The 24,621-nt window shown below is 45.0% G+C and overlaps 2 protein-coding genes across 6 annotated transcripts in view; both read left to right on the top strand.

Moving 5' to 3' along the window:
* Nucleotides 1-2,368, top strand: part of CHUK (component of inhibitor of nuclear factor kappa B kinase complex) — a 31,476-nt gene extending 29,108 nt beyond the window's left edge. For both annotated transcript variants that reach the window (XM_062579601.1, XM_062579602.1), the window contains one exon: nucleotides 1,520-2,368. In XM_062579601.1, coding sequence (XP_062435585.1) covers nucleotides 1,520-1,546 — 27 coding nt within the window. In that variant the 3' untranslated portion in view covers nucleotides 1,547-2,368. The remainder of the gene's footprint in view (nucleotides 1-1,519) is intronic.
* Nucleotides 2,369-2,614: 246 nt separating this feature from the next.
* ERLIN1 (ER lipid raft associated 1) lies at nucleotides 2,615-23,747 on the top strand. 4 transcript variants are annotated; one of them, XM_062580030.1, is made up of 12 exons: nucleotides 2,615-2,660; nucleotides 3,470-3,593; nucleotides 4,987-5,068; nucleotides 5,932-5,978; nucleotides 10,715-10,776; nucleotides 11,764-11,889; nucleotides 13,079-13,152; nucleotides 16,397-16,455; nucleotides 17,508-17,599; nucleotides 18,501-18,590; nucleotides 18,920-18,999; nucleotides 19,205-23,747. In XM_062580030.1, exons 2-12 carry the CDS (start codon nucleotides 3,481-3,483, stop codon nucleotides 19,421-19,423), a joined length of 1,044 nt encoding a protein of 347 aa, XP_062436014.1. In that variant the 5' UTR covers nucleotides 2,615-2,660; nucleotides 3,470-3,480; the 3' UTR covers nucleotides 19,424-23,747. The 4 variants fall into 4 exon arrangements, with proteins under 4 accessions (XP_062436014.1, XP_062436016.1, XP_062436017.1 ...); XM_062580032.1 differs by lacking the exons at nucleotides 18,501-18,590; nucleotides 18,920-18,999; nucleotides 19,205-23,747 and adding an exon at nucleotides 18,339-18,489; XM_062580033.1 differs by lacking the exons at nucleotides 18,501-18,590; nucleotides 18,920-18,999; nucleotides 19,205-23,747 and adding an exon at nucleotides 18,068-18,102.
* Nucleotides 23,748-24,621: the final 874 nt, after the last annotated feature.

Genomic DNA, 24,621 nt, shown 5'->3' with positions numbered 1-24,621 from the left:
GGTCCTTATGGAAAGTAGCACTTGAAAAAAAGTCAGTTAAGGGGTCTTCATGATGGAATAGACTGGTGTTCTTCAGGGACCTTCCGGCTACTAGAGTTTGCTCTGAAAGCTGGTCATATTTTCACCTAGAAGGTTCTGGCTTGGACCCCAGCACTGAAGTGGGTAGTCTCCTCTATTTCCAGAGTCCTTTCCTGATCATTAAATGAATGTCCTCTTGTGGCAGAAGTGGGGTTTTAGAGAGTTCTAAAAGGGCTTGTTGCATAAATTGGTATTTGAAATAGGAAGAAACAATAAAAGCAGATCATGACCATCCAGAAGTTTTGGAGCAATGTGAAATGCTATTCCTGAACTACTAACTGAGGTTGGTAAGCTACTACTTAAGACTTCCTGTAAAGGGGTCAAATGTCAGAGAAACAAGATTCATCTGATACAGTGTAACTTGGATTTCCAAAAAGCTTTTTATAGCATCTCCTTAGGGTGACTTCTGTTCTCACAGGATAAAAGATGACGGACTCTTTTACCAATTTGCAACTGCTTAAACAATGAGGAACAGAGGTTTGGAGAAGGGGAGGCAGTTGAAGAAATGAAGCTCCTATGATTTGTAAATACTTTAATGTTTAAACAGTTTAATTCATAAACATTTTAATGTTATAATGTTTATGAATCTTAGTAAACAGTGAAGTGAGAGTTTACTAGAGTTACTAAGTTATGCTGGGTAGTGAAATGAAAACTCATTAGCAGAAATTACAGACAACTTCATCATACCAAGAGATCATACCAAGAGACTGAGCAATATGAATGGGCAAATGAAATTGGCTGCTGATAACAGCAGAGTAAATGTAAGGGGGAAAACAGCCTTAATTATACATATCCTAGTCTTCAGCTGTTGGTAGAGAAATGTTTTGATGGTCTTTGTTCGGTTCTGACAGGGTTGGTATCAGTTGTGTAATATAATCTCTCCTGTCTTGTATGGTTTGCTGTTTCCCATATAACTGACTTCTTACCTGTTGATCATCCATGTATCTATGTCATCTCCTGTATCTCATTCCAAAGTGCAGCAGCTGTCTCTCTGGTCTGTTTTAACCCAGAAAGATTATTCTTTGTTGTGGAATCATGCTCTGCAGATCAGCACCTGTTATGTTCTGTTTGGTTTCTTTCCCATTTTCCTTGCTGATAGATACAGAAGTTAGGCAACAGTAAAGCAGAAGAAAATGGGATTTGTCCTCTTCAGTCCACCTGGAGAAAACAGAAGGAAAAGAATGAGTAGCTATAAGTGCCTTTCCTCTATTGTGTGAAGGCATAAATTGCAATCTTTATTTTTCTTTTTAATTGTGTTCTGATATTACATACATGTCTCATGTTGTGGTAGGACTACCAGTGGTAGGTATTGTGCAGATCTAGATCTTTGACAAGAGAGAGAAAAATGCTGGCTCTGAGAGTCCTTAAGTTAGCACCTTGGAAATGTGCATTGAACAGTCTGTTTCCTAGACTTCAGTTTTTCTCTTCCTTCTTCTTTCAGAGTCTTGATTGGAGTTGGCTGAAATAGCCAAAGGAGAGGAGCTAACCTGCTGCTATCTGCAAAGTGCCTGCAGGCTCAGAGGTAGCCAGGCAGCCTTTGATGTGAGATGAAAAGAACTAGTAGTTTGCTTGGGATGATCCATCATCTAGTGTTTGTAAACATTAGTGGAGTTGATTACAAAGGTTGTGGTCAGTAGCAGATATATCATTTGCAGTAACAAACAATGTTTTGCAATCTGTTGCCTAGTTGGCCTTTCAACTAAATAAGTAACTTGCTTGTTGGGGACATTGCGCAATTGCAGCTCCTGCTGCGTTCACCTCTGCTCGCTACCTGTGGAAGCAGCCAGCGATCTCTCAGGGTGCATCTCATCTCTGTGAAGGCCAGTGCCTGACGGTTTTATTGGGAGACTTGACATTTGGGGTGACATCCCTGGAGAACCTCACCTGGAAGGAAACCCTGCAGCTCTGTGGCAGGAGCGATGGCAGGGAGGAGAGGGCAGGGTTGCATGATGCAAGGGCGCCAGCCTCTCAGCGCTTGGGAGCGGAGCACATTCCCTAGGCCAGGTCTCGCATCTACCTCTACGCTGAGCGATGGGATGCCACAACAGGGCAGCAGAAGCTGCATCTGTGCCTTAGCTGGTGGCTGAGGCCCAGTTGCCCTGTGCTGGCGCTCCTCCAGGCCAGGTCGGGGGCCGACACTACACCTCTGCCTTGGACCCCGCTGAGGGGTTTCTCACCGCCCTCCACCCTGCTCCACAGTTCAGTCGTGTGCGTTATGTAATATATATATAAATATATACACTCACATTTTTTAAATCGAATTAATTTTAATAAATATGGTGAAGAAGCGTCCGGTGCTCCCTTCCTTGCAGGCGGGCGGTCGCTGCGGGGAGCTCCGCGGGCGGGGGAGGGGGAGCGTTGTCGATAGGTTTTAGGCCCCCTCCGCCATGCGTGCGCACACGGTTGCTGAGCAACGGCGCGGCGCGATGACGCCATCAGACGGCGCCGCAGGCTCCCGCCCCGCGTGGCGCGAGGAGGTGGAGGGGGGAGAGAGAAGGGGGGTGGAGAGGCGGGGCGCGTGCGCGGCGGGGAGGGCGCGGGGCCTCGGCCGCACGTGGGTGCGCGGCGGGCGGCGGTGGCAGGTACCGGGCCGGGGAGGGGAGGAGAGGTTCTCTCAGGGGTCGTCACGGGGCGGGCGGCGGCTCTGCTGGCCTCCGCGGCCCGGCCGGGCCCTGCCGGGCCCTGCCCGGGAGCGATGGCGGGTGCTGTTTGCCCCCGGCCACAGCGGCTCTAAAGCCCCAGTTCCTGAACGTCCTGCCGGGGGAAGCGGTAGCAGTTTCGTCGTTCTTCCCCCCCCTCGCTACGTCCCCCCGCCACGGAGTACTAAACTCGCCCTGAATACTTGCGTGTCGTGACGGGACACCGCTCCGTGGGGCAGAGGCAACTTGCAGGCCGTGCCGTGCCGTCAGTGGCCTCTCTTCGGATGTGTCGCAGCTCCTGCCAGACAAGCGTTGATACTTGAACTGACGGGTCACTCTTTAAGTGCGTGATGCCGCTAGACCCGAGTTGAAGTTTGCATAGCATGTTGACGAGCCGCGTGATACCAGCTCCCTTTCTCTAGCTCCCCAGATTGCATCAAACGAATCTTAAAATAATCTTTTCCTGTTGTTGTTCTATATAAGCAGCGCTATAATTAGCGTGAGTTTGTAACGCAGCTTTGAACGGGAAAGGAGGTGGCCTCTGTGATGCAGGATGGGATTTGCAAGGTGCTCTGGTGGTAGATCCTGGGTGTCTCCTGCAAGATGAGAAGGTTTCTTGTGGGGGAAGGGAGGAAAGACACTGTCAGAGAAAGGAGATGGGGAACATTGTTGTGCACACCACTGTTAGAACAGTGCCTCATCAAACAGGCAGCTGTCCACTTATCCATGCAATAACTATATTTGTTCCACAGATGATGTGAGAATGACCATGGCCCAGGCTGGGGCGGTAGTTGCAGCTGCCACGGGAGTCCTTGTCTTCTTCTTGTACTCTTCCATTCACAAGGTTGAGGAGGGGCACCTGGCTGTGTATTACAGGTACTGTTTCCTGTTAGTACTTTGAAGGCTTTCACACCTTTTGTTAGGTTTTATTTTCCACTGGGATTCTTCCATGGGCCCAGATCACCTGTGGAGAGGATTATGCTCTTCTATTTGCTTTGTCAAGGTTTTGCCCTTGAGTGGGCAGGAGTACTGTTTCTGATCTCTTAAACCAGAAGCATTAAGGGCTAAGAAAGCCTAAGTCTGTGCAGAACCATTATGAGTTTTGGCCTCTCTGAATCCTGAGCTACCTTTCCCACCTCTGTATTACAGAGTTGATGTTTCTGAATCGCAATTTGGATTTAAGAACTAAGAGTCTGTGTTCTTATCTGTGCAGGCTTTAGGTCCATCGAGTTCTTATTTGTCTGCTGATCTTTCTCTTTCCTATTCAGCGCTATTACCTCTGCCCAAAGACCTTTGATCACCCAGAATACCTAGTTCTTTGTTGCTTTTGAACTGGGCCTTTGCACTGATTCTTGACCGACAGTTTTGCTTGGGGCTTGTAGCTGCCTTCAGCAGCATCCGTAGAGCAGTTTTGCCTTCTGTCAGCACAGTGAGTGCCTATGGTTGCTAAATGCTACATCTTGAGCAGATTTTATTTCAAATTTGAACAAAGGAACAGAGAAACTCAGCCCCAGCCTTTCTGCAGTTTTTTGTCATTGGCCTTACCTTTTCTATTCTTCACATCCAATATCAGAAGCCACTTTCTTTTGCACTACTTTTTACTTTAATTGTCAATGTTGAACATGACACTGCAGAAATCCTAACTACACTACAAGGACTGGTCACTGAGAGCTCTCTTCTGTTTCCTGCCTTTTAACTGATACAAGGTCCATACAAGGATCCTGCAGAGGTCACTGATTTTTTTTTGGTTTTTTTTTGTGTGTGTGTGCGTGCTTTGGCTAAGGGACTTTATTGATCGTCTTGTAGAAATCCAAATCAACTGTATCACAAAAACTGCTGGATTTTTCCATGGTTACCGGTGAACTATTTAGAGAAGAAAATCTGTGTTCTTGAAGCTCTCTCCAACGTTGTAATGATGGAAGAATTTAGCAATATTGGCCTTCTCTGAAAAATAGTAACTCTCACAGGAGGGAAGCAAGCAATTGTTGGGTTGTAACGGTAAAGCATCTTACACTGAATCAGCCCTTTTTGTAAGGGAATTGTGCAGTCAGGGGAGTTTAGTTTGCATATACTAGCTTGTTCTTTGGTACAGTAATGTCTTAGGTTACAAGTCTAGAGTGATTTGGTTGGGATGAGTAATGTAATCTGTGGTACCATAGCTGTGACTGTTGGTGGTGTGAATGTACTTGCCACCTCTCTCTCTCAAAGCCAGCACTTACCATTTTCCAGTTGCTTGAGCCTTTTCCCCGTTTTTCCTCTGTCTCTGTAGGGGCGGTGCGCTTTTAGCTAGTCCGAGTGGACCAGGCTACCACATCATGCTTCCATTTATTACCACATTCAAATCTGTGCAGGTTAGTATTCTCTCATCTTGGAAGAGCATGAGTGGGAGCAAGTATCAGTGGGGATATTGCCAAATGTTTGGGTAATTTGGGCAACCAGTATTTGCAGAGAGGCTCAGTAATTCAGTAGTCAGAGCCGCAATTCTTAGGAAACTCTGAGTTCCTTCTGCCTTAGGTGCCAGACTCAGCTGTATGCTGGAACTTGTCCTCTTAATGATGTGAGTTACGGGCAAGCTACCAAGGCTGTGAATTATGCTGTGACTTTCTCTGTGCTGTCTGCTCTCAGATTATGTTATCAGCAGGGTGAGCCAATGTCCAGACAAACTCATGGCTTCCTTAGAACACACAGTATGTGCACTCCTTGTGCATTGCAAATGAAATGGCTTTCCATTGAGCTTCCAGTGTGCAGTCAAAGCTACAGAGTGCATTCCTAATGTTAGATACCTGCTGTGGGATGCTTTGACTCCTGAGCATAAAATATCACCATGTTTTGGCTCTTCAGACATTTCACTCCATGGCTTTCAAGGACAGGCAATCTCTACATGCTCAAAGGGTGCATGTGTGTTGCTTAGAGCAGGAGATGTCTGGAGGTGGGTGGAAAGTCTGTGTTTGTGGTCTTAACTATTTCCTAGGAGAGCTGTAGACTGTTGTGCTGCAGGAAAGGAGGGGTAGGGAAATAAATGCATATCCCTTGTTATCTCCGAAAACAAAGCTGAAAAGAATCTTCCTTCTGGGCATAGCTACAAGAGCCAAGAGAGAGGCACAGGACACTTTTTTAGTTCTGTGTTCCTTCTTAATGATTGTGTGACTCTGTGTACAGCATGACTTTTCTGGAGAAGGAGCGCTTTTCTGAGCACAGATTGTCTTTATTTCAGACCACGTTGCAGACTGATGAAGTGAAAAATGTGCCTTGTGGGACAAGGTATGTTGTTTCTTTATATTTCTTTTGGTGATGAGCAGATGCACTCTCTTGTGTAGTTTGCGGATAATTCTCTACAGTGCTGTGAGGCAGAGGCTGGAGAGTAAAATTTTTTGTAGACACACACATACATCATATTTGGAAATAGAGAAGGAAGTATGGAAAAGAGTGCCCTTGCTTTCAGTAAAAAGGGGAGTACCTGCGTCTGTGATGGCAGGAACCATTCTCTTGATTTTTCTTGGTATCTTCAGTTACTCTCTGATATCCCATTTCTTGCTCTTTGGTCTACCTTTGCAGTATTTTTAGTCTAAATCTTGTGACTAATACAATTGTTGACACTAGCAGTGGGCAAAAGTAAATAGTGAACAGGAATCCTTCCTTATGATTGGGAGATGACTCATTTGTAAAACAACTCAAGAAGGTGAGACTCCTGGAGATATTTGGGCATTTTTGGAATTGATGTTTCACCTAATGTAAAGAAAGAGCGAGACAGAGTAAAGAAAAATCCAGTGCATGGGTGGCCTGCTTCATAATTAGGTTACTCCTTTTGTCAGCAAAGATCTGGATAGTTTTAACAAGCTGAGCAGTAACAGAAGGAGAGAGCAGGTTGGGTTGGGTTGCAGATCCTGTTGTGTTGATTCATCCACAGATTAAAGTAGTCACTGCATGTTTCTTCAGGATGAAAGAAAACTAGTAATATTTTTTCTCTTGTGGCTTTAAGGTGCCCCCAGTATTTCTATAATGAAAAACACAACCAATATGTTTTTCTGCTATTTTATCAGTATGACAAGGATAGTGAAACAAAACAATCCTGCTAAAATTAGAACTCAAACATTAGTGGCAACTTTAAGCAAAAATAATTTTAATTTGCTTTGGGCTTTGTTAAAATAAGGTTTTTAAGTTATTATAGCAAATCATCAGATATTACTTGGGCTTATCCCTCAGCTTAAATATTAACATAAAAGGGTTGCTGTGAGCCCTGGTTTGTTATAGTTTTAATCTCAAACCATTTTCTGGAGTTAGTAAATAGTGCAAGAGTCCAGTGCCACAGCCAGGGCTCTATGTAACTGCACCCAGCCTTTGGGCTGGGGACGATGTCCAACCTTCTCAAGAAACCAAGGAAACTTTCCTGTGAATCATAGCCATGTTACACATACTAAACACAGTCGAAATTAAAATGTGCTGCTCTGAGGAACTAGATACTCTCTCTTTAATTTTGTATATCTAGTTCATTAAGCTTCTTTATGTTTTGGAGCTACTGAATTCAGCTGTGCTATACAAGTGGTTATGAAATGACAGATAACAAACATGCATAAATGCATAAGACAGCTGTTGAAACAGATCTTAGTTAATAATTGAACCAATGCAGACCAAAGATCCCAATGTCTTTTTTAAGGTGTTGTTACAAGAGCTAGTTTCTGTATTATCTTTAGTACTTCTTAATTTGCTGCATTTAGAATCAAAGTCTCAAGTTACTCTGTGTCAAGGCCAGTTTATAGACTCAAACTCAAATATCTGTAGTAAAACTTTTGTTTATAAATAACAAATGGATAAAATTTAAAGCTTTACTATCTCTGTTGAAGATTTTCTACAAATGCTTTTAAGTTCTGTAACTGTATATTAGACCATCAGACTTTAAGGATGGGTTTCTCTTCCACCTTATTCATATTCTCTCATTTCCATTTGGAATCTTCTAGGTGGCTGTGTGGGTGTCCCAACTCAATTTCTGCCTTACCCTGCCCATGTATACCTGACAATGTTAAATTAATACGTTAAATAGAGATTTTAAAATACTTTGTTTTTAATAAAAGTGCTGACACACTAGAGAATAAAATCATTTAATTACCAAAGGGAGAATATTTATTTGCTCTAAGCAGAGAAGAAGAATCATTTATAGGAATTATGTCTAGTGTCTGAGATTTCTGACTATCCCTGATAAATAAATATATGCTCTGTCTCTTGGAAAGTTCAGGAGTTTCCTCATGGCAGGGCTGCTGATCTCCAAAAAATGATACACTTTCACCTTGCCCTTTAAAGTTACAGGCAGTGTTTTACTGATGTTTCAGTAGTATCTAGCATAGGTACTGCCAGGTCTTAGTCTGTGAACTTGTGTCTTGGTCTGTGACTCAGGCTGGTAAGTACTAAAGGATTACATTAGAAACATTATCACTGTGGATCTCTTTAGCTGCCCCCCTTAACATTTCTTGGTTCTGTGTCTTAAGTAATACAGCAAACTTTGCCATGTGCCTAAACTTCTCCCAGATGCACGTGATCTACCTGTTGAGCCTCTTTTCAGACTTCACATGGATTTCTACTTGTTCCTCTCTCCTTGACTGAAGAGCTCACTCAACTCCGTGCTGCTTTGTCTGGCCAACCTTGTGAATGGCTCTGATGTGAGGACCTCAGGACCTTTGGGTAGCTGTTATACAGGAATCTTGCCAAATTTCAGTTTTAGCAAGACAGTGGATATTGCAGCAGAGGGTTGTAGTGTTGGAAGTCTTGAAATCTCTCTGTGGGAGCTCTACTTCACATCCTGCCTTGCATTTAACAAGAAACTTTCTTCTGCAAATGAAGACATTTGAGAGTAATAGTGGCTTGCTGAAATTGAGAGGATGTTATCTGAGGCAATACCTAAGCTCTAGGTGCCAATGTACAAGTAAAGCATTTTTTGGTAAAGAGGATTTATTCCGTTTCTGATCAACAAGATGTGTGAATGTATTCCTACCCCAAAACACTACATGATGCTGTGCTGGAGCAACTGTCCCAAGACTGCCAGGAGAGTATCTTCTGCACCTCAGATTACTAATACCTTTTGGACCAAACTTTGAGAGATCTTTCCCAACATGCTCATTTTAAGGTCAGAGTAGTACAATCCAGTTTTGTTTCTGGATTTATAGGAAGACTGTTCAAAGGGCCATCCTCACTACAAAGTGTTAAATGAGAATGGCTTCAACAACTGACTGCATGGAAAACTTAATGTAACTGCTTTGTAGGCTCACTTTAAATCCTTAGTGGGGACAGCATAGTTAAGTTCTGATTGGCGGTACCCATTTCCTAGAGGTCATTGCCTGTGTCAGCAGGACTGATCACTTATGCCCCTCTATTGGCCCATACTGGTGATTGAGAGCTTTGGAAGAACTATTACAGGTAGTGTTGTGTGGTTTGTATGGGGGCAGTATATACCTCTGATCTGAGGTGCCATCCTTTCTTGCATATGAGGTGTTGAGGGGCAGTGACATGAGTCCTGCATAGGAGATGCATTGTGTCTCAGGTGTTTTCTTTTTGTTTCTAATATTCCCACACCATTGACATGCAGAAAGGAGCCTAATATTAAGGCTTATAGTGTTGACTCTGCAGGAAAATCTGGTGGCAATGGCCCTTCTGAGACTACATTCTCTGCTTTGGTTCCTCACTAGGGTATGTAGATGGTACTTCAAGAAGATAAATCGGATTTCCCTGTCCCAGAGGAAATGTCATAAGGTGGCTGGAGCAAATCAACAGGTTGAAAACAGCTTCAGAGGATCGTGAGGAATGTGTTTAATTAAACGTAGGGCTGAATGCCAGGAAGAGGATTAGGTAGCAATAGAAAATGAAAGTATGCTGGATGCACCTAGATGTTTGGGAGGCGAGTTTGCAGACTTCGTTGGAGATTTGTGTACTGAATCATGATTTATTCCTTTCTGGTGTCACTGATTTAGAGTAAATGGTGAATGAGGTTCCCCAAAGGGTGATTCAAAGCACCTAAGCTTTCTCTTCTATTTTGAGTTGTCTCTGGAGATGCCTGTTTCTCTTTTGAGTCCTCAGCAGTAGCCCCAGCATTCTGTTAGAATTTGCAGTGGTCTTGAGGGCTTTATACCCAGCTTTCCTACCTTACCTTGCAAAGCAGCAAAATCTCCAGGAGTGGGCATAAACTGCTGGAAATTATGTTAGTAGCAGCAGAGACTAGGATCAGGCACCATCTGTAGTTCCCACTTCCTTTGCCAGTCAGGCAGTGCCAGATCAATTGGGGCAGACTGCAGGCCTCTTTTGGAGCTGCTCAGGGAAAGAAGGAACCTGGAGGCCTTTTCCTGTGGTGCGTCTGGATCTTTTTGGCAGTACTTGTGCCTGGACACAAGTATTTGGTTGTGTTACTGGTGTATAGCAGTTTGTAACATTGACGGTAACATTTGTGCAAGGAATGTGAATTAAAATACGTTGTTTTCTTTCTCCTTTTTTATGTGGCCTTCTCAGGTGCTGTTGGAGTTAGTAAATGCATGAACTTAAGCTAACAGCTTGTCTATTTAAAGTATACTTGCTGCACCCTCAATGCCTAGAAGAACTGCGCTATGTTTAAAGTTTGTGTAGACAAAGGCTGCTCTGCTGCTTACAGGAGGTGTTGCCTGCTGTCGTGTTTTCTTTCCTTTGTTACATTGGGCTCTATGTTTCTGATCGTTGCAGCTACATCCCTGTTTAAAGATGGTTTTCTTCTGTTGTGTAAATAGGAGGTAACAGAAAGTGAAATGGAAGTTCTTTCCAGACTTGCTGGAGCATGTTTTGTATTTATGCAGAAAGAGGGACCAATCCATACAAAGCTGAGGTTTGCTGCCATCTATTTGCAAAATGTTCAAGAGATCAGAATTGTTCTGAGTAGAAATTAACTGCAGATTTCCAACAGAATTCAGTAGAAGAGGAAAAAAGAACAATTTATTTAAATATGAGATGCGTAAATAATTCATGAATTGTCTCTCTTTCATTCATAGTGGTGGTGTCATGATCTACATTGACCGAATAGAAGTTGTGAATAAGTTGGCGCCACATGCAGGTATTTTCTGTCCTGTTTCAACAAGCAGCACCATGACTGTTCTCACTCCTGCTTAGCAGCCCAATGTTAATTTGCAAGGCTGCTTCTGTTTTCTGTGTCTTGTTTTCTTTACGATTCCCAGTACTGTAGCACTTAGTTCTATACTTGTTTTTGCAAGCTTTTCAAAGAGCTTTGCAGCCACAGCATTTGCAAAGATGAAAATAAATTGTACGACTAGTTCTCACCCCAAGGGTTTTACAGCTGTCCATTTTGAAACTCTAGGCTGTTTGTAACAAGCACTCAAGCAATCCAGTTTCTTGCAACTAAGGGGGAGGAGACCCGCAAAATTAAATACACACGAAAAAGCACCCAGGTGTTTGCCAGCCTGGCTGCTCAGAAAATTACAAAGGTAAAGCCCATATAGGAGCTGTGTTATTTTCTTGTGTCACTGGCTGCTGAATTAAAAAGAGTTAGGTACCCTTTTTCAGCAGCATGACTTAATGCAAAACCCTAGACTTGCTAAAGCAGTGAAGGGTGAATTCGTGTTATAACGATGAGAACCATACTTGTTTTCTCTTTATAGTAGTATCTGTTCCTATACATACAGGTCCTGGGCAGCCTTTACTATTTCATTTGTTTATGCAGATCATAAAACAGGACCATGCAGTAAATCTTACCATAATTATCCTGCTCTTTGAAGTCATATAATCCCATGAGCGTTGGTGAAAGGAACCTCTGCAGGTCACTACTCCAGCCTCCTGGTCACAGCAGGGCTTTCACTAGCATCAGGTCAGTGCAGCTGTGACTTTTTCCAGGCAATTTCTGAAAGCTCCTACAGATGAAGCTCCCTTGCCTCTAGGGTGTCTTGTCCCAGGGCTGTGCTACTCTCCTAATGATCTGAGCTGTCATTTTGAGGCAGTAGGGTTACAAGAGACTTAAAGACAGTACAAGACAGTAGAAAGTCACTCTGTGCAATAATGACCTGTGATAATCCTTTTATTTCTTCAGTGTATGATATTGTGAGAAATTATACTGCAGACTATGATAAGACTTTGATCTTCAATAAAATTCATCATGAGCTGAATCAGTTCTGCAGTGCCCATACTCTCCAGGAAGTATACATTGAGCTGTTTGGTAAGTATATGGCAGCTGGATGTGCCCATGAAAAAGGCTGTGTAATCCCCCTGTTCTGCTGTGGAGTATGTTATAGCAACCTCCTGTAAGCAAACAGGCCCTGTGCTGAACTCGCAGTTAAAAAACGCCTCTTTAAAAATCCATATGCCTCTTTCTGTGTAACTGCTGTGTCTTTATCTGTCTGTTGGGATTTAAGTTTTTTTCACCTATGGCTGAATTCTGGACATGCAAGATAGTCATTGTGCTCTTGTGCATGCAGTTATGCTCATTTCGTTCTCTATGATGATGTTTTTATTTTCCCTCCCTCTGTACTATTACTGATTGAACTTTTTTTAATTTAAAAACTTCCTCATGAATGTTAGGAAGAAGGAGCTGGAATGGATGGCTCAGTTCATTGCACTGCTCTGTTTTTTTCACAAGGGGGTAGCAGTGATTCAAGAATTAGCAAATTTAATATTCTGCTTCCTGGATCCAGTGCACCAATGCAAGTATATGCCTGTGCCTTCACAGACATAACAGCATCAATTTCCTTCTTAAGTGGCAGAGCAGAGAAAAGTGGGTTTATGGGATAGAAAGTTAAGAGCTTGTCATACTTTGAATATTAAGAGGCAGTAAGACTTTGAATGCTGTACTCAGATATACTTGCCAGGTGTCTCTAGTTAAAGAGGAGTTCCCTAATAGTGCATGTAGGTTAATCCCTTGATGACTGGCCATTTCTGTGGAAGAAACTTCTTAGAGCTTTGAAGTGATAAAATACATTTTTCCAGTAGGAAGAATTGGATACTGCAGATCTCTAGCAATCCAAGGCAGGGCTGCCTGCTGGCTGTGGGGCTGGTGTGGCCTAAGCTAGGTAGCAGTACCACAATCTCCAGGTATGCTTTCTTCCTGAGACACTGAAAGTGATTTGCCTTCAGCTGCAGCCATGAACATGTCAGTAGCCGAAGCTTTCCAGAGACACTAGTGTGCAACTTCTGTGGCTTTCTTCTTGGGAACATTTTGCACGGGAAATGTTTTCCAGAGAATGTACAAATGGAGACAATGTACTGAATGAGCTCGAAGAGCATCTTTATTTTATGCCGTGCATAGAGATGACCCTTGAAGGTCAGCTGACTCTCACTGCTGCACAAACTGCAGGAAAAAGGATGAGCACAGATTCATGTGGCCTCTCTCTCTTTTTCTCCAAATGCAGATCAGATAGATGAGAATCTGAAGCTGGCCCTGCAGAAAGATCTGAATGTCATGGCACCAGGTCTCACTATACAGGTAGGTTTGTTCCCTGGTAAAGGTTATTCCCTTTCTCACCTCAAACTCACTCACCTTTCAGTGGATCAGCGAGGTTTCTTGCTTCTGTTTTTCCACATAACATGAAACAGTTGAGCCTTGAGATGGGGTTTGTCAGTTGAAGACTGTCCGTATGACAGTGGCTGCTTCTAAAAGCTGTTTTTATGTTAGAGGAAGACCTGCAGGGTACAGAAAAGGGCCTTGTAGGCCACAGACCTGCAGGTACTGGTTTTAATTTGCAAATGCAAGAAAAAGTGGGGTTTTTTTGTTGTTTTTTTTTTAACCATCTTTGGCATCCCTGCAGAGTTGAGCACTCCAGCATGCCAGTGCAATTGCTACAGGTAATCTGAAAAAGAAAAATTTCCGTACTTGTGCCAGAGATAGGAAAGGATATTATATTCCAGGTGATTTTCTACTTGCATTTGGAAAATCATGTTTAATCTTAGCTGGGCTGTGGGACTTGTTGGTTTTTTAAAGGCATGTAAGTTTTAGGGCTACCAATTGGGAAAAATATGACTTAGGCCCACAAGGGTTAAAATGGAAAAAATCTTCAGGAATCTCTGAAGATTTCCACTAGTGAGAAGAGTCAGTCTGCAACTATTTTGCTCATTCTCGGTGCCCATTTCCTAGGCTAGCTGTCCCTGAGAAGGGTATGAAAGCCTCCCTTTAGCCAGCATGTGAAGTGCTGTAATAATTGTTATTTTGTTTTGTGGCTCATCTGCCCCTGCTGTGTTTCAGTGAGAATGAACTGTAGTCACTGTCTTATCACAGGAGCGAGATGTCTCTGCTCTTCCAAAGGTGCCAGCTATTTGCACTATACATTTCATATAGTTCTACCACAGAAGATCATTTTCTATTAAAAATATCATCATAATATGACATCTTTCCATATGCTGTGATTAGAAAGAGCGGGTCTTTGCTGGGAAATGCTAACTACAGAGCTGAATCAGATCTTCAACATAACCTGTCCCATCTCAATCTGGCATGCTCAATTTTAACTATTGGTCAGAAGTTGGAGGACATCCAGCCCATTTCAGCCCCGCTGAGTTCACCGACCAGCAGTTTGAAAACATTCTGTAAGTTCTGAGCAAAGTGATTCATTGGCAGTATTTTAGAAACAGTGTGATTATTCCCTGGTGTTTCTATCATCCTGTTTCAAAACAGCTGTGTCTATAGCCAGTGAAATTGTGCCTTGAAGTACAGTTCTTCCATGTTGGAAGAGAAACATTCTGCTCCATTGGTGAAGGGTTGACCTTTCTTTAAACTCCCCATGTGCAACTGTGTATAACTTAGATGAAGTTAGGAAAACCAAAGCTTGCTTGGACTTAAACTTAGCAATGGATGTGCAAGGCAACATGAAGGGCTTTTAAAGAAAATCAACAGCCAAAGGAAGGCTAAGGAACTGTGAAGACACTGCTCCATGGGGCAGGGACCTAATGACTAGGGATGTGGAATAGGCAGAGGTACTCAATGCTTCATTTGCCTTCAAACTTTTTCTGGCCTACTCTGCTCTCAGGTCTCTCAGGTCCTTAACCTGGTGGCAGAGTCCACAGAAGTGAAACTTTACCTACAGTAGAGGAAGATTGAGTTAGCGATCACTTATGTAAACCGGATATACACAAGTCTGTGGGACCAGACAGGATGAATCCAAGGGTGCTGGGATGTTGGTCTGTGTCATTGTGAGGCTGCTCCCTATCATCTTTGAAAGATCACAGTGATTGAGGGATATTCCTGATGGCTGGAAATAGGCAAATGTCACACCTATATTTAAGGATGAGGAACTGGGGCACTGTAGCCTTGTCCGCCTATTCTCATTACCTGTGAAGACTGCAGAAAAAAGCAGTGAGTCTTTGGCTCTTAAAAAAAAAATAAGCTAGTGAAGATTTTCAGAGCTCTGGATGCTTTCCTAATTACAGAGTTGCCTGTATTTGAAGTAAACGCTTCTGGATCTTTGTTTTGGGACCGTAGGCATTGTGGAGGTAAAAAGAATATCCTCCTGTTTGCTCTGCCATGGCTGAGAGAGCAAGGGGATTCCTGAAAAGAGAGCTTTCTGCACACAGTACCTTTTCAGGGACATGGTGAGGCTTTGCTTCTGATATGAGTTTAGAAAAACCTTTCGTTGAAAGATGCTCTGAGCTGGTATCCCATAATTCTGCTGCCTTTATTTGCTCAGAGAAACAGTGTTTATTTACAGATGTCCTGTTCTGATGTCCAACCAGATCGTTTTTTCCAGGCTTGGTGAATTTGCAGGAGTCAGGATGCCTGTCACACAGAAACAATTCCCTTTTCTCACCATGTGCAAAGACTTGCCAGGGAAGTGTCCATGTCCCTCGGTGTGTGGAAGCAATGTAGTTCTTCACAGACTTGCTGAGTCCAGAGAGAACCAGTAGGTTCAGTGCTAGATCTGTGATGGAGATTGAGCTAGAGAGTTGTGAAGCGATCTTGCAGCCATGAACTCTTTTAATCCACAGCTCCCAGAGCTCAGCAGAGAACCAAGTGACTCACATGGGCTGGGCAGCAGCAGCTCCTACTCCTGCTTTCAGGGGTCTTTGCCCTGTATTTCAGAGAAGGTCTCTGCAGAGCAGTTTAGCAGCCATCTCTGCCTCAAGTCATGTACCTGAACTGTAGTGTCACCACTGCCAGCTAAATCACTCTTGTTGATCAGCAATTGTGTATGACAGCTGTTCCCAGCTATCACACATGTCCTGCTGCTCTCCCCTTTTCACCAATATGCCATTACATGGTATCTTTTGAAAGCTTTTCTCCTGAAAAATCTGTTCCTGAACATGTAGCCCTACCTCTCATTTGCAAGTCTCACTCTTGCAATTTAATCTCATTGCATCTGTGAACCCCTTTCTTGAGCACTGCCTTGGAAATTGCTGTCTTGTGATCTCTGGAGAATATTTCCATCTAGGGTGGAGAACTAAGTACTTTCTAAGAAAGATCCCATAAGGAGTCTTTTCCACAGACATTATTTGATCACTTAGGTGTTGTAAAAAATGCAGAGACAGGAAATTAAACAGGAGCCTTACATTTGAAGAGATGCTGTTCTCAGCTGTGTTTGTACCGGAGGATAGGGAACCATTATGTCTGGTCTTGGATCAACATGGAAATGTCCATTGTCTTTACTAGTGGCCAGAGCACTAAAGCTGGTTTAGCAAAGATATTTCTTAGCTCTGCAGATCTCCTCGGAATGTTTCATATAAAATGTGCTTTTTTTCTTCAGGCTGTGCGTGTTACAAAACCCAAAATCCCAGAAGCCATCCGAAGAAATTTTGAGCTAATGTGAGTAACTGTACATAAAATTATATTAATTTATTTTGAGGGTCTAGCACAGACATAGTACTTCTATAAAACTTAGCTTGTGTTCAGAAGATGGAAGGGAGACTCCAGTTGTGCATGTGCTGAGTTAGATGCATTTGTGCAGTCTGCTTCTCTATTTTCGTAGCTCTCATCACCTGGAAGTGTTTTAGCCCTTTGGAAAGATGATTGTTAGGATGTGCAGAGTCCATGACAAGGCTAATAAGTTCCTACTCCTTTAAATCTGGAGGATGCTGGTGTGCTATCTAGATTAAAAAACTGAATTTGAGGCCCAGGGGTCCTGATGTCTTGTCCAAAAGCTCCCTTCCAGCAAACTCACAGAATCACCGAAAGATTTTAGTTTGATAGGGACCCCAGGAAATCTCTTGTCCAAGCCCCTGCCCAAAGCAGGGCCAGCTCCACAACTACAGCAGGTTGCTTAGGGCCATGTCCAGGTGAGTCTGGACAATCCCCCAAACTGGAGATCCTCCAGGTCAGGGAACTGTTCCAGTGCAGCACCCCTTGAAAGGGGAAGGACTGTTTGCTAAGGTCCATTCATATGATGGCCTCCTGTGCTGTAGCTGTTCCCGTCTGAGTGGAGTCTGGCCCTGTCATCTCTACAGCTTCTTTGGATCTGCAGCCCCTGTAGTTGAATCCCCCTTCACCTTGTTCCATAGTTGAATAACCCCAGCTCCTGTAGCCTCTCCTTGTACGTACATCCTGGTCTCCAGCCTCACCATCTCTGTGGTCTCCCCCAGATTTGTTCCAGTTTGTTTATGTCTCCCTTGTCCTGAGGGCTTCAGACTGGACCAGGTATCCAAATGTGGCCTCACCAATGCCAAATAGAGCGGAGTAATCCCTTTCTTCAGCCAGTTGGCTATGTATGGCCTTATACAACTGAGGACTTGGCCAGTCTTCGCTGCTGCAAAGGTGCACTGCTGACTTTTGATCAACTTGTTCTGCAGGCCTCTCATGCCTTTGTTTGCAGAGCTGCTTCCCGGCTCCATTCTACTGTGATATTGTTTATCATCCTGCAGGGAGGCTGAGAAGACCAAGCTACTCATAGCAGCCCAGAAGCAGAAGGTAGTAGAGAAGGAAGCAGAGACAGACCGGAAGAAAGCACTCATAGGTATGTCACCAGTCAGGAGTACCGACAGACTCTGGCCTGAATGAATTTCCATTCCTACATCCCCCAGTAAGCTAGGATGGGACATAGTCATGCATTGCTGACAGCTCCCTGAAAGAAGCACAGCCAAGCTCCACCAGCAGTTAGTGGGAAACATCTAAAAAATCAGTGTTGGTGCTGTTGCATCTACCTTCCCTCAACCCAGTCTGAGCTCCCTCCCCATAGCAGCAGAGCAGTGAGCACTTCTCCATCCTGCAGCAGCAGCACTCAGCTCCCTGCTCAGACCTGCTGCTTGTAACCCTCTGGTACAGCAAGCTCTGAGAGGCATGCATCTTCCCATGAAACCATTGCAAATAGCACTGCTCACTGGGCATGACAAGTTGTGCTGAACCCAGCATTTCTGCATAATATACCTAGTCCATGTGGTTTTATCTACAAGGCTTTCTTTGTGAATATTTTCTCCTCCCAAAGCACAATAGAGAAGTGTAGGCATGAGAGTGCTTCCACTGGCTGTTTGAAGCCCTGCCTGTAAATCCCAGGTACTGAAAGTCATCTACTTTTAGACCTGTGTAACACCATGTAAGCCTGGGCTCATGTTGCAGATCGAGAACTAGCAACTCCACTGGCAGAACTGGTTGGGCTCTGTAAGGTAAATGTGGTTGGGCAAGGGAGATCACATTTGTAAAAAAGATTTGAACCACTTCAACTCTAGAAACTTCAGCACTGTGTTTTCTCCCTATAGCTGTGTTGCTTGAAGTACAAACTGCCACTGAGCATACAGGACTGTAGGAGGGATGGAGCAGAGGGCAAGTCACCTGTGTGGCAGTGTGTCTGTGACCAAAGTCTGGGGTGATGCTCAAAGCTTGAGAAGTGAATGTCTGAGCCAAGCCCATTGTGATTGCAGAGGCGGAGAAAGCTGCTCAGGTGGCCAGGATTCACTATCAGCAGAAGATTATGGAGAAGGAAACAGAGAAGCGAATTTCTGAAATTGAAGGTAACAGTAACGCTAGCGTGTTGTTGGGGTCACCTTCTGGCTAAGGGGCTCCCCAGTGACTGTGGGTAGAGAAACCTCAGAACTGAGCTCATAGACATTACTATGCTATAAAAAAGGATGCAGCTGTGCAAGAATATGTGCTCGGGCACTTCCTCCCCTTTGCAGGTACCTCTCCAAGAAGCCAGCAGCACTGGCATGTGACCAGCCATGTTGCTTCATGGAGGTAGCTGAGCGACTTTGTCTCCATGGGGCAGGAGGCCGAGGGCTCCATGTGATGTGGCTATTCACTTGCTAACACTCCTTCTCCTGTCCATCATCTGTTGTATTAGATGCTGCATTCCTAGCAAGAGAGAAAGCAAAAGCTGATGCAGAGTACTATACTGCTCAGAAGCTGGCTGATTCCAACAAGGTGAGCACTTGAAACCCATTGAGAAGAGGGCTTGCTTACCCTTTCCTTCTGTACAGGAGGGTAAGCTCAGATGGGGCAACACTGAGAAAACATTTGCTTTAACAGTCTACATCCTCGTTCCCTAGGGGAAGGGCTAATGGATGGAGTCTAATGATACATACCCCAGAAGGCTGTCTCTTACAGGATCTGGTTTCTCTTTTTGTAGCTGAAACTCACTCCAGAATATCTGGAATTAATGAAATATCATGCGATAGCTTCAAACAGCAAGCTGTATTTTGGTGACAGCATCCCGACTGTGTTTTTGGATTCCTGTGCCTTCCAGCAAGCTGGTCTGAAGACTGCCCGAGAAACCAGCCTGTCCTCACAGGAGACCCCAGAAACCTCTGGAGAAAGCCACCTCAAAACAAAGGAAAACACAGGCTGACAGAGGTAGAAAGATGCCTGGTGTATCTCAGCAGTTAACCCAGCTGTGAAGGGGGATTGCCCTGTGCTGGTGGGGCGGATGCAGCACATGCGTGGACATCTTGCATATAGGTGGCAGTTGGGTTGATTTTCTTCTAGCAACACATTGCAAGTGCTCTGCCTCTTCCGTTTCTTCCCCTATTAAATTGGTGCTTCCAGATGAGGGATAATCCTGTACTAACATACCTATACTGGAATATTAAAAAAACAGAAACCAGGAAAGCCTTTTGCAGTAGGTGCAGTTCTTTAGCAAGCATTACCTTTGAGGCAAGAGATGTGGCTTTGAGTGCTATGCAGTTGTATACTGGTCATTCCCCAGCTCACCTCACTGAGGCCAAGCAAAGACATTTCCTTCCTTCTGCTAATGAAGCTTCACTTTGTGGACCCTGAGGCACGTTCTATCAGCACTATGTAACTCCTTGAGGACTCAATTGTTGGCCAGTGGAGGCTGTGCTCCTGCTTGGGGAGAGGCCCAGAAAGGAGTGATTTGGTTTGAAGTTGATTATTTGAATAGGATCTGTGTACCCATAACCTTTTTCTTTCCTGTAGGCAGTGGCACTAGCTAACACGGACTCAGCATAAGTGATCTTTAACAGGTTTTAGTAACTTCCCTTCTCCAAGCAAGAGCCTTATGTTGGCTGGCCATGGGTGATTGTAATACACTGCAGCTGGGTCTCACACCCTAAAACAGGATTCAAAATGCATGCAACACCTCAGCAGCTGCTTGCGAGCAAAGGGCCCAGAATTTCGAAATCGCTACTCAGACCTCAGCCCCTCTCTAGGTCTTTTCACCATGGAAAGGGTGCTGAATTTCCGCCACTCTGCCTTGCAAGCAAAGGGAATGAAAAGAGAAGAGTGAGGAAAGATTCAAGATATCCCTGGGGCAGAGGGAAGGAGTTTCAGTATTATTCTGCTATTCAGATGGGCACTTTCTATTATGGACCATCGCCAAGCAGAGAATAGGTGCCTGATCCCAACCGGCAGCCTGCCAGGGCTAGTGCTGCGCTGTGCTCTCCACCTCATTTGTGTAATTGACCCTGCTCTGCAGCAGAACAGATATTTGATACCTGATCTCAAAGTAGGTGAGGCATCACCACTCCCCTTGGGATTAAATACAGCAGTACAAAGTCTGTGGATCTCAGAAGAACTGGCCTTGTGACATCCCTTGTGCATCCTTCAAGCAGTTCCAGTGGAGAGTCTGTCACCAGTCCTACAGTTGCTTGCCAGGCTTTGCTGTGTCACAGGGCTTTTAACTCACCAAGCTACGCTGGCAGGATGACCTTTATTCCTGGCATGCATCCTGTCGTATCTGTTCCCTGCTCCCCATGAACCATTGTGGGGTAAGAGAAGAAAAAAGGTGAATTCCTGAAGGAGGATGTGGGGGTGGGCAAAGTCTGTTGGTAATCTGCTTTCCTACTCTCTTCCATGCTCCCCTGTGCCCATCAGGACTCATGCTTGTTTCCAGGATGTTTCTTACTGTGTTCTCTGACAATTCCAGAAGATGGTGAATGAAGGAGCATATGGCAGGGGCCTGATCCAGAATGCCATGCCTCAGCTAGCAGCACTACAAGCCCTGCTTGCCCCAGTGCGTGTCCAAATACCACTTCTCTTGCTTGAGCTTGGACATTTGTGTATTGATCCTGTTTTTTTGTCCACTCTGGTGCAGTCAAGTGAAGCGCTTAGCCCCACAGCAGTTCACCAGAAAGACCCATTGATAGTGACTCACCTGATGACCGGTACTGAGCTGTTCTGTCCCTAGCACTACCTGTGGTCTCACAGCAGTTGGAGGAACATGTCTAGAGCTTTTCCCGTAGTGAAACATTCAGCCCCACATGAACACCCTGAACTTCAAGTTTGTTAATAATTTGTATGCTTTGGGCCTTCCAGTGCTAGTTTTGTACCCAATGTGGCTTGTTCGACTTGAATGATGACAGCATCTCTCCTAAATGGAAGTTCAGTAACACAGTCAAAAAGGTGCCTTACTCTGTCTCAGCTCCTGCCCTAGTTGTCTCTTCTCCATTTCCGGGACAGAGTGGGGTTGTTTGGACCCTTCCTGTCTTGCTTCTGCTGCCAGCCAGCTTGGGTAACAATGCCCATGGGATTTGCAGAAAGCCTGTAGTGGTTTCACGTAGCTTATCCTCCAGCTGTGCAAACTCCCAAGGCCCCACTGGTGGTTGGCCCTATGAGGCAAGCTTTTCTTTCCCCAACATGTAGCAGCTATTCTTCACTTGGTGTTAGCCTGCACTGTAGCTAGTTGCAGTTCCCTTTCACAGGCACCCTACAGCTGCTGTAGTTCAGCACTTGAGCTCTAGCAAAGAGCTTGAAGTGCAGCTTGGAGATAGGTTACTGTGGCAAGAATGCAGGGTGTCTTTTGGAGCATCCTGCAGGCAGCTTCTTATGAGCGTCTTTCTCTTTTCTCACAGATCCTATTAGCTCCTCAAGCTGCTCAACGTGTAGCCTGTGATTGCTTGCGGCTCCCTTGTTTCTCTCTCTGCAGCTGGTTATTTGAACTCGGCCATGGCAAGAGCTCAGAAATGGTGACTGGCCTGCCACAGCAAGAGGCCAGATAGGGGCCAATTGCCTCTCCTGCCTCAAGCTTGGGGTCAGCAGATGTGCATGCTCCCTCCTGCTGTGAGAATGGAGGATGAGAGGAAAAGTACTGCTGATACCAGCTTCAGTGAAAGACAGGAGGAAAGGAGTCTCCAGCATATGGTGCATACATCTAGCACACAGAGGGATCTTGGAGCAACCCTGTGCCTTGCAGATTCAAACCAAAGGGAGTGCAGAGCCCCGCAGCTGGGCTTTTGCAGGAGGAACTCAGTTTTTACTTGCACTCCTGGGTTTGAACAGTAGTCGAAGGATCCTGGTACCCTGGGGTTGTCGAATACTGTGAGGCTTCCCTACAGAGGCAGGAAAAGAGGTAAGGTGTGTACATGTTGCATCTGAAAGATCAGATCAACCAGCAGTAAGGGCAGAGCTGAAACCCATGGCTATTGGCAAGAGAGAAGGGAGCTCTTTGAACACTTGTGTTGTTAAACTCATCAGTGTGCTTTTCAGGGAAGGATACCAGGCTAAGCAGCATGTTTCATAGCTGTCATACTTGAAGTGCCTCCTGGAAGTGCTGTTTGATTAGCAAAATTCACTTTCCTCTGTGGGAAAGGCTTTGAGGAGTTGGTGGAGTTGTGTGTCTTTGGCCTTCCAGCACCTCAGTTTTACTGGCCTGCAGCAGTAGCTTCAAAGCAGAAACACAGCTACAGCCATTTGAGTTGAATTTTGAGACCAGCCACAGGCTTTTTGAAAACAGAAACAGAAACACCCCTGGATAGGGGATAGACCTGTTCCCCTATGATACATGTTGTATTGTAATCTTAGGGCCTGGCAAGCAACCCTGGTCCTTGACTCAACGTGAGAGGTGTCTTGCACAGGCTGGTGAAGGCAAAGCTTGTGTGGCAGAGGCCTCAGCAGAGCCACAGCATTGTAGAAGGGCAGCCTGCATCTTGCAAAAGAGGGACCTGGGCTGGGTGCTAATGAATGCCTGCCTTGAGGTGCCAAGAAACCAGAACATGAGGGAAATGCCTAGAAGCAGTAAAAAGACAACTCACAGCTTGCCTGCAGCAATCAAAACAAGATCCCTATGCAGGGAAAAGGGAAGCCTACCAGGCCAGCATAGGAAGGGCTGATTCTCTTTGGATCTGGGCCTCAGCTGCAGGCAGCTCAGTGCAAGGCTGTCTCTGCCCCTGCAGCCATCCAGGTGGATGGATTTGCTGCCGCTCTTTAACTAAATATCATCCACTGGCTGCGTATGTACCTTCCACCTTCATCTCCTGCCTGAGTGGTCTTAGGGATGTCCTTGGGTTGCTCCTGTGTGTAGAAGTCCTGCAGCGAGGTTTGCAAGATGCCTGGTGCCTTGTGCCGAAAGCTCCTCCAGCCATCACCCTGGGGGCAGCACTTCAGAAGTCCAAATACATGTGAAAGATCCAAGCAGCTGGATGACCATGATGGGTTTCTTAACACCTTCAGCTGGGCATTGCTTCTCTCCAAGCTTGTAGCCAGGAGCTGTAGCTCAGGCTGGAAATGTGGATGCAACTGAAACCTGGTTTTGAACTGTTTTCTGTCTGTTCAAAAGGCCTGTGCTCTCTTTTTTTTTTTTTTTTTTTTTTGAAGGGGTTTGCCATTGGATCAGCACCTTCTTTAAGGAAACACGATACATATGTTTATGTTTACATGCACAGTGTTACATTCTTTTGATAAAATAGAATAAAATTATTTTGATACCATTGATACCATATCCTCAGTGGCTTTGTGTGTTCTATGGCCAGTGTCTCCCTGGGAGACATGGGGTATGTCTGTTCTTCTTAACATGCAGTAACACTGCATCTAGCAGTGTGCCTTCATTGGCAACAGCTGACAACCTTGGGGCCACACAAGCGTCCTGGACCTTCCTGGGCTCAGGGAAAACTGCAGCATGGTATAACATTTACAGCTTGCCCTTGTTTGGTTTGTGCCCCAGTCCCCCAAAGATCTTGTTGGAAGCTGAGCCCTGCTGGACCAAAGGACTTGGCCTGAGCCGTTCCATCCTTCACGTACAGCCAGCACAGGAGTGCTTGATGCAGCATGGGAATGTTTTGCAAGCAGGCACAACTGCTGCGTGCAGGTAGGAGGACAGGAGGTGCCAAAATGTGATTCAAGGCTCTTGGTGTGGTCTGTTGTCCTAATCTTGCAGGGTGGGAGAGCGAATGAGTTTGGTTTGCCAAGAGGAGTTAGATGCAGGGAACAGAGCTGCGTGGTGTGCCTTAACCATCTTTACAGTACCTGTAGCAGGGACTGGTAGTCACAGTAGAGAAGACCTTTACTTGGATGCTTGCCTTCCCTTAGACTGTGTGCCTTTGCTGTAGGGCTACAAGAGTGGCCTGACTCAGGTCAAAATCTTTGAGGGGCTCTGGTAGGGCCAGTTTTTTCTTCTCTTTGCTAAGAATTGCAATGGCCATTCTCAGACTAAAGGGAGGGGCCGGGGCCTGTTTTGGTAGCAAAGAATTTAAGGTTTTCACTGTGTTTTCTCTCTGCAACCCCAGCAGGGGAGAGGAGGTGACAAACAGGGGGATTACCCAAGGACTACAAATCACTCCCCATGCTACTCTCGCAGCTGAGAGAAACACCCCA

This window comes from Rhea pennata, chromosome 7 (genome assembly GCF_028389875.1).
Source record: "Rhea pennata isolate bPtePen1 chromosome 7, bPtePen1.pri, whole genome shotgun sequence".
Lineage (NCBI taxonomy): Eukaryota > Metazoa > Chordata > Aves > Rheiformes > Rheidae > Rhea > Rhea pennata.
The sequence above is the reverse complement of the archived record's forward strand: the minus strand, read 5'-3'. Positions and strand labels throughout refer to the sequence as shown.